Source organism: Echinops telfairi, unplaced genomic scaffold, assembly GCF_000313985.2.
Source record: "Echinops telfairi isolate 266 unplaced genomic scaffold, ASM31398v2 ScPeMD7_443;HRSCAF=831, whole genome shotgun sequence".
Lineage (NCBI taxonomy): Eukaryota > Metazoa > Chordata > Mammalia > Afrosoricida > Tenrecidae > Echinops > Echinops telfairi.
Genome location: NW_022104341.1, coordinates 17,280,734 through 17,290,293, shown reverse-complemented (window position 1 = coordinate 17,290,293; position 9,560 = coordinate 17,280,734). Strand labels below are relative to the sequence as shown.

Here is a 9,560-nt window from a genome sequence, read left to right as displayed (position 1 = left end):
GGAAGCGATTGTCGCTCTGGTTTCATGTTTCCAGAGTCTTCATATGCAGATGAAAAGTAGACAGCGAATAAGAAAGACAGAAGAAAAAATGATGTATTTGAATTATGATGTTGACGAAGAATGTTGAAAATACCATGGATTGGCACAACCACAAACATCTGTTTTGGAGAAAGTACAACTAGAATGCTTCTTAGATGCACGAATGGGGAGACTGTCTCATGTACTTTGACTGTGTTATCCATTTGTAAACTGTTGATTTCTTTAGAACATTGTTCCCATTACTATTTGATAAAGCATAAAATGAATTCATCATTCTTCCACCCAAGCTGCACCATAAATTTAATGCTTGCTCTTGCTTCAATTTAAGCAGAATTCATGCTGCGGGCTCTTTGCAAACTGATGTCTTACCCTTCTTACTGCATCAAACTAGATCCTGTTCAGACAAGTCAAAACAAGTTAGTATGAGTTTATTTTGGTGGAAATAAAATTTCAAATCCATGCGCTGTTTTTCATAATATGCATTTCCTATGAACGTTTTGAAGCCCCCTCATATTTATGAGGGTTATTTATCTATAGATTTCTTATAATGTCTTTTTCAACTTTTGTTATTAGGGTAATGCTGGTCTATATAATAAGTTGAGAAGTGTTCCCTATTTAATATTTTGTAGGAAGTTGTGTAATTGGTATTATTTCTTCCTTAAATACTTGAGAGAATTCACCAATGAAGCCATTAGAACCTAGTGTTTTCTTTGTTGAAAGGTGGTTATATATCCTTAATGTATCTAGGACTATTGACATCATCCTTCTATTGAATCATTTCTTTAAAATCTGTATCTCCCAAAGAATTTATATAAGGCACTAAATTTATAGATATAAAGTTTTCCATAGTAGTCATTATCTTTGAATCTATAGATCTCTAGAATAGACATCTGTTGTGGCGCATTTTTAATTCTTGATGTATATTTGATAATTTAAGGTTTTTTTCTTTCATCAGTTTATCCATTTATCCTTTACTTGATCTTTTCTAAGAATTATTTTGGTTTCATTGATTATCTTTATTGCTTTTCCTTTTTCTGTTGATTTAAAAAATCATTTTATTAGGGGCTCATACAACTCTTATCACAATCCAAAAATGCATCAATTGTGTAAAGCACATTTATACATTCATTGCCCTCATTATGCTCAAAACATTTGCTCTCCACTTAAACCCCTGGCATCAGCTCCTCATTTTTCCCCTCCCTCCCTACTGCCCCCTCCCTCATGAACCCTTGATAATTTATAAATTATTATTTTGTCATATCTTGCACTCTTCTGTTGATCTTTATAGAATTTTCTGTCACCATTATTATTTTCTTCGATGTATTTTTAACAGTTTTATTGGCACATAATTTACATGTCATATAATTCAATAGTTCAATTGTTCAGTCGCATCAAGGAGAATTGTACAGTCATCACATCAATTTTAGTGGATAAACCCTCCCATGGTTAAATTGCCTTTAAAATAAGTCGTGTAATCACAATCCATTCTAGTGCTCCCTACGCTCTCCCGCCTTTATTATGTACTCCAAAATCCCCTTTCCCTTCCTATCACCTATCCTCCACCCGTTTTCCATGTGTCCTCTTGTATCAGTTATTATCGTTCTGCATCCTCTCTTCCTGTGCTTCACAGCTGGGAGACCCATCAGAAAATAACAAAACAAAATCAAAGACATATTTTGTATAATTTCTTGACATTTGGGCATTTCATATCATACGCTGCAAGATTTCATTTTGTAATCCATCGATACTCGTTTCTTCACTAGGCTGTTTTTATCAGTTGTAATAGTCTGTAAATATCAGAGTATTTCACAGGTTGTGTTCTCCAGTAGGGGAGACTGAAACAGAGTTTGCCGTGTGGTAAAAGATAATTACTAGGCATAAACACCTGTGAAAAGATGTGAACAGAAGCAGTATTGGACAAAGAGATTAAATGCAGATCTAACAAAGCCTTGGCCAAGCAGGTATAGAGCACCGGCGCAGAAACTGCCCCTCGAGTGATTATTGGTCCAGAATTTATACCCTCATTACATCCAGCCCAGATGCAGGCTGCCTTGCAAAAGATGTGACCTTGACTAAGGAGGTAGTCTGCTGACAATGCACTTTATATTAAACAAATCCTTGGGGGAATATCAGTGTCGAACATGTTTACATATAATCACAATAGTTGATTATATGAAGGGGCTTCAAAATTATTTTAGAAAAATTCTATTACCTCTTAATACTATTTTTCATGAACTTTTTGAAGCCCCTTCATGTTCAGATATTCTGTATCCCTATTTTTTTAAATTATTTATCCGGCCATATTTTCACACAAATAACTGGGTATGTTACATTTTTCACAAATAATGCCTCTGGCATTAGTTTCTGTTAAATCCTAAACACTATATTTGAGAATATATGGTAATTACTGAGAGAGATGAGTTAAATTTTTCTAATTATGAGTATTTGTTTTTCCTTTAACATCATTCTGCTTATGTTTTATGTGCTCTATTTCATTTGTTTTTTATTTAGTTTATTTGTTTATTTTAAATTAAACTAAATCCTTTACTAGAGAAAGACATATGAGGCGAGGGCAGTGCTGTGAAACTTGGGCGAACAGCGAAGCGCTGGTAATTAACTAGGTCATAATGTCTGCCATGGGAGTCTTAGTTGTAAAAGCGTATATGCTCTAGGAGTAAGTTCATTACAACTTACATAGAACTCTTTCTAGGTCCTTAGAACATGCTTTAGGGATGTCTCTCATGTGGATTAATGGGTCTTCTTACCTTTAAGCACAGGTTACCTGTAGCATTGAGAAATTGGGCAGGGAAGAAGAGTCTGGTTAGAGTGGCAAGGTCAGTGTCTAGTCAACAACTCTGGCCAAATCTTAGAATTCTTCACAGCAGTATCCCTAGGCTTAAGGGCCCCGTGGATTAAATTTTGCTATACAACCCTACCCCTTGTATTATGTACTTTATAGTTGTACTATTAAGCACATATATATTTATAATACTAGTTTTATTGCTGATGTATTAATTCTTTTTTCATTAACATATAATCTATTTTATCCAATATTAGTATAGCCATATTATGAATAATGTTCATGGTATATATTTTTTCATTCTTTTACTTAGCTTATTTTTTCTTTGTAAAGTAAGTCTCTTAGGGTCAGTACTGAATTACGTCAAACAAACTATAGAACCTTTGCTACTATTTTATTTTGCAGAAAAGTTGGTGAAGGATCCACAAGTACTCCTATACTATTTTTGTAATTTGTGTCTAAAATTATTTTAGGTGTGTGAATTATTGCTTTTTGATGCATTGTTCTGATCACTTCAGTATCTGAGCCATTGCTGCATTGTTAGCTATTTGCCTTTTCTCATCTGAGTTGAGATTTTTTTTCCTGTTTTTAGTATAATGAGTAGATTGTTTCTTGGAGACTTTGAAAAGTATTATTGGAGCCTGGTTTCTACTAAAATCTTCCTATTAGGAGGCAGCCACTAAGAAGGAAGGAAGGAAGGAGGGAAGGAGGGAGGGAGGGAGGGAGGAAGGAAGGAAGGAAGGAAGCCACCTGATATTTGCCCAAGACAAGGCAGGAGTGGTTGACAGGGCTCTGCCCCACCATCTCTGTGACTGAAGGGTGTAGTGGGGAAAAGGGGAACGCTCACCTCTGCTTTCAGTTGTGTAGGACAGGATGATCAATGAGCCTTTACCGCACAACGCCACAGTATCCACATAGAAGGCGTCCAGCATTGTACAAATTCATTGTCTTTCCGGTCCTTTAGTTAGGATTTTTTAGGGATTTTGGTGTTCTATGCAACACACACACACACACACACACACACACAACCAACAACAAAAAGAGAAAAAAGTCCAGGGATCCATTGCTGGATCGTCCCTCAAGTCCTAAAATCAGTAGTCAATTTGATATATTTTCTTCAAGTTTTAGTTTTCTGATGACTTTCTTGGTCTCCAGGCTAAATTTGTAGTTGCATATAGCAAGAAGGGTAGGGTGGAATATGCTTATGCCATTTTGTCTAGAAACAATCTCTTAAATCATTTAAGTATTAATATCTGTATTTTGTAACTTTGCTTATTTTCCTTCTTATTTTTCAGGCAAATGAAGATAAAACAATGTCTGCCAACTTAAAATACCTATCCTTGGGAATCTTGGTCTTTCAGACTACCAGTTTGGTTCTAACAATGCGTTATTCTAGGACTTTAAAAGAGGAGGGACCTCGGTATCTATCTTCTACTGCAGTGGTTGTGGCTGAACTTTTGAAGATAATGGCCTGCGTTTTACTAGTCTACAAAGACAGCAGTAGGTATCTAAGGGGGGGGGGCTGTTGGTTTTTTACTTATATATCATTATATATGAAAGTATATATTGGAATCATTTCTCGGCCTTTTGGTGAAGATCAAGTATGAAAATAAATGTCCTAATACTAAGTACATTTTTTAAAACAATAATTTTCATCTAATAATAAAGGATTTTACTCTAGTCTATATTGTGATTTTATCTTTAGATAATATACCATAAATGTGAAGCATAATTTCTTGCATTTATAATAAGTTAAGAGTAAGAGTATCAGAAAGGTAGTCAATGTGCATTGATAATTACTGGTGATTGGAATGCAAAAGCTGGGAATAAAGATGGGTCATTAGTTGGAAAATAAGGCCTTTGTGATAGAAATGACATGGTATATCAGAATTTTGCAGTTACCTTTCTTCTGCAACATAAATGGTGACTCACCAGATGGAATCCATGGGAAACGAGTAGACTACATCTGTGGGGAGAGACAATGGAGAAGGTCAGTACTATCAGTCAGAACAAGGCAAAAGGGCCAGCTGCCTGCCAGACCCTTGAGTTTATATGCAAGGTCAAAGTGAAGCTGAATAAAACTAAAATGAGTTCACAAGAGTTAAAGGATAGCCTTTAATATATCTCACCTGATTTTAGCGACCCTCTCAAGAAGAGATTTGACACATTGAACCAAAGACTATATGAGGTATGGGATGGGTGTGACATTAAGGACATCTTACATGAAGAAAGCAAAAGGCCATTAAAAAGACAAGAGAAAAAGAATAGACCAAAATAGATGTCCAAGGAGACTCTGAAATTTGCTCTTGAACATAGAGTACCTAAAGCAATTGGAAGAAATGATGAAGTAAAAGCTAAACAAAAGATTTCAAAGTGTAGCTCAAAAAGGCAGAGTAAAAAAATAAAAAATAGAAAAGCAAGAGTAAGGTATTATAAGGAAATGTGCAAACAAAAAGGAAGAACATAATTTCTCAAGCTGGAAGAACTGAAGAGAAAAATTCAAGCCTTGAGTTTAAACATTGAAAGAATCTATGGATTAGAAGAATTAACAAATTTGTCTTGGAAGAAGTATAGCGGAATGATCCTTAGAGGCAAGGAAGGTAAGACTTTGTCTCACATAGGTTGTATCCTTTCTCTATATTTATTCAACTGTATTCTGAGCATATCTAGGAAATGACTACATGAAGGAGAATGCTGCATCAGGATTAGAGGAAGACGTATTAATGAACTATGATAAGCAGGTGACACAACCTTACTAGATAAAAATGAAGAGGACCTGAGGCACTTAGTAATAAAGATCACCAGGAATAATAGTCAACATGATAAATGAAGTAAAGACGGAAGCTGTCAAAGATTTCATTTTACTTGCATTGACTCCGGAAGCAGAGGTCGAGAAATCAAACAATACATTTCACTGAGTACAATTGCTGCAAAAAAAAAAGAACACTATTTAAAGTGCTAAAAAACAAAGATGTCACTTTGAGGACTGAGGTGTGTCCAACCCAAGCTATGGTATTTTCATTTGCCTCATACACATGTGAAAGCTGGACAATGGATAAGGAAGAAGAACTGATGTCTCTGAAGTAGTGTTGGCGGAGAGTATTGAGTATATCAGGGACTGCCATAAATATGAACGAATCTGTGTTGGAGGAGCTACAATAAGAACACTCCTTAGTGGGGAGGATTATGAGGCTTTGTCAGATGTCCTGTGGACCTGTTCTCAGGAGAGACTAATCCTGGAGAAAGGCCATCATGCTTGTACAGTGGAGTGCCAGTGAGAAAAAGGGAGTTGCTCAACGTGATGGACTGGCATAGTGGCTGCAACAGTAGGCTTAATCAGTAAACTATTTGATTGGTGCAGGGACTGTTTCGTTCTGTTTTACACAAAGTCACTGCTAGGTGAGTATGAGTTGATGGCACCAAGCAACAACAGAGCAAATTCTGTAACTACTAGAACACTTGAGTTAAAAGGTTTTCTAAAAACAAGTTAAAACTTTTTATTTGATTTGCTGTATTGATTAGCTCAGCAGTGGCGTCTTATTTAGTATACTTTGGAAGCCCTCATAGTGGCCATTGTGGCTGGAGGATATTGATCTGGGAGGAGAATAAAATGAAGAGAGATTGAATTTGTGTTCATGAAATAGATAGTACAGGATGGCCCTGTTGACCATGAGTTTCGTTGTAAAAGCAAAGGGAAAGAATTGAGCTTAAAATACTGCCTCTTAGGCACACTACAAGGTCAGCCTAACGGCTGTTTTGACAGTGGAGAAGGAATCACAGTAGGTTCAGGAAATCATGTTAGGGAGCTGTTGACTAGTCCCAGCAAGATAATCGTTACCTAGATGAGGCTATACCTTGCCAATTGCCATTGGATCAGCTGTATTCCTGATGACCCTGGAAGTGAGAGAAAAGCTGCTCCATGGAGTCTTTGGTGACTCATTTTTTTGGAAGTAGATCACCAGGCCTTTTGAGGCATCTGACGACTCAGATCACCAGTAATTAGCAGTAGAGCACATTAATCATGTGTACCACCCAGGGGGGGTACTCCAGAGAAATTTCGTATCGGCATCGAGACTGAATTATTTTCTACTTTGAGTGTTGTTGTTACCATGTTTTCAATAATGGAATGAAATGGGGGGAAATTTTAAGTAATAAGGTTTTTGATATTTAGTAGGATGCATATTCCTGAGGGTTTTCACGTGTTGTGGTTGGTGGGCTAGATAAAGCGTTTCTTCCGATTCTCAGTTATACAAGCCGCCACCAGATGGCAGCAAGCACTAAACTCGAGATAGCTGTTACCCAGGAAACCCCCAAAGTAGGAAATGTACTTGGTGCTCTTGGTCCAAGGTCACAAAAGGGTTCTGACAGGTCTCTGAGGTGCAGCTAACAGACTAGATGCGGTTCAGATATAACAAGTTCATATGGGTGTATTTGGGTGGAAAACAATTTTTAAATCCATGCTTAGTTTTTTCATAATACACATTTCCATGAACTTTTTGAAGACTCCTTTTAAGGATAATGTTCTTTTTAATGTTACCTTATATTTAATATTTGAAAGTTAATAAAATAGAGATATGTTCAGACCGTGAAACAGCCTGAAGCCTAATTTCCTTTTTTAACAGGTGAGAAACTAAAACTTAACAGATGCATAAACATAATTACTGATTTTTCCAATGCATGTGTTTTGTCTAGAATGTAGTCTAAGAGCATTGAATCGAGTGCTACGGGATGAAATTCTTAATAAACCTATGGAAACACTTAAACTTGCTATTCCATCAGGAATATATACTCTTCAGAATAATTTACTCTATGTGGCCCTGTCAAATCTCGATGCAGCTACTTATCAGGTACTTCAATTACATTTCTGAAAGTTCATTTTATTTTTTCTTCAAAGTTCATTTTAAAGAATAAGTAAAATTATTAATATCAGTTTGCTTAAAAAATTTTTTTCTTACAGGTTACATATCAGTTGAAAATTCTTACAACGGCATTATTTTCTGTGTCTATGCTTAGTAAAAAGTTAGGTGTGTACCAGTGGCTCTCCCTAGTAATTTTGATGACAGGAGTGGCTTTTGTGCAGGTAACTATTCAAGATAAGTATACCTTTCATTTAAGTCTTAATTTCAAAACCTGATTTATTGTGGAGAATATGATTCTATTAATTGTTAAAGCAAATAAATGCTTATTTCTCACCATGGATAGAGATGTTTGGAGCTATTCCTTTGTGCAAGATATAATCTGGGCACTGTAAGTGGTACAAAAAAGGTTTATTAAAAGCCAAATTATTTGACATAAAGAAATGAGCAGTTTTGGGGTTTTTTCCTCTTTTATTTCAAGAGAACAAAGAATCACTTGTCAATTTTGTACAAAATCCTGGTGTCAGAACGGTGGTGATCTTAGGCTGGCACCTTCCCCTCCCACCAATATGCCAAAAAAAACCCCAAAAATCAAGATGAGGCCCACAAGCTCAAACTCTGAAAGAAATCACTATGAAAAAAGCTGGGGCCCCTTCCCGGTCCTCCTGCCTCCTCCCTGTTCCCATACCAAGGGCAGCCTGGACGAGGGCTGTGCTCGCAGGGCCAGCGAAGCCTCATTGGGGAGTGGGTAGAGTTAGTGTTTGGTACCCATTGGGGGAAAATGAGCAGTTAGGGAAATGTGACACTGTACATAAACAAAGCTGATTTTTACTGGCTATCTGGAACTTGAGGGATTATTAATGTATTAACCATTTTCTCATTAGTGACTACCAGATTCCTAATACCACTCTTTCCTGGGTATTCTCGTAGCTTTCAAATGCTTCCTTATTGGTTTCCTTCCTGAGGTTGGCTTCCTTGGTACTCCCATTTGATACTGGGCTTTTCCAATGCTTAATTCACATCCTTAGATTTGGAGGTTTCATTCATTCTGGAGGTTTTATTAACACTTACATGCTCCATCTGTATTATTAGCACTGACTATTGCAGTTGTTTTGTCACAAGCCTACGAGTCCTTGTCCTACTATATTAGCCCGTTAATGTAAACTGGACACTGTATGCAGAAGAAAAAGGGGTTTTATTGTCTGTGCAGACAAGGAGCATCGTGGGGTCACCTGACCAAAATTCTACATGCTCCACAAATTTGGGGCATCTGGTCCTTTATCTCTTGCAATTTCTGGCACTTTGACTCCTTCTTTCCTCTCTCCAACCCCTAACCTTCCTTTGTCCATAAATAGAGGTCTGGTTGGTTGTGGGATTATAAAGAGATTTTTCACCAGCTTTGTGTTCCCCAAAGATATGATAAACATTAGAGGCTATTTACCAGCACATGGTGGGAGGTCAGATGCTTAGAGACATCCTCCCTGAAGGCAGTCAGTTGCCAGACTGGTAGGCCCTGCTTCCTGCTGCTAAGGACAATGGGCTACTTCTCCCTAAAGGCTTGCCACCATTAGCCTGGTCCCTGTAGGTGGTTTCTATGGAGATCCAGAGAACAGGTCAAACCGGCTCAGTGACATCCAAAGTTAGGCTGCCATCCTGAATCTAGGATTCACCCTTCTTGTCACATATATACCCCCAATCCCTCCTCTTCCTATTGTGTGTGTATCCCTAGATTGTCGCCCTCTCATTGCTGTACAACCTATAGTGCAACCCCTTCTTGTGACATATATGTTTACCTGTAATTAAGGGTCTTGCATGTCTTCCCCCACCCACATTTGTGTTCATGAAATAGATAGTACAGGATGGCC

General features: G+C 37.3%; 1 protein-coding gene across 1 annotated transcript in view; it reads left to right on the top strand.

Annotated features, from left to right (window-relative positions):
• The first annotated feature begins 382 nt into the window (after positions 1-382).
• SLC35A3 (solute carrier family 35 member A3) overlaps positions 383-9,560 on the top strand; it is a 49,016-nt gene continuing 39,838 nt past the window's right edge. Inside the window, exons 1-4 of the mRNA XM_004699234.2 lie at positions 383-455; positions 4,135-4,339; positions 7,532-7,686; positions 7,797-7,919. Coding sequence (XP_004699291.1) covers positions 4,153-4,339; positions 7,532-7,686; positions 7,797-7,919 — 465 coding nt within the window. The 5' untranslated portion in view covers positions 383-455; positions 4,135-4,152. The remainder of the gene's footprint in view (positions 456-4,134; positions 4,340-7,531; positions 7,687-7,796; positions 7,920-9,560) is intronic.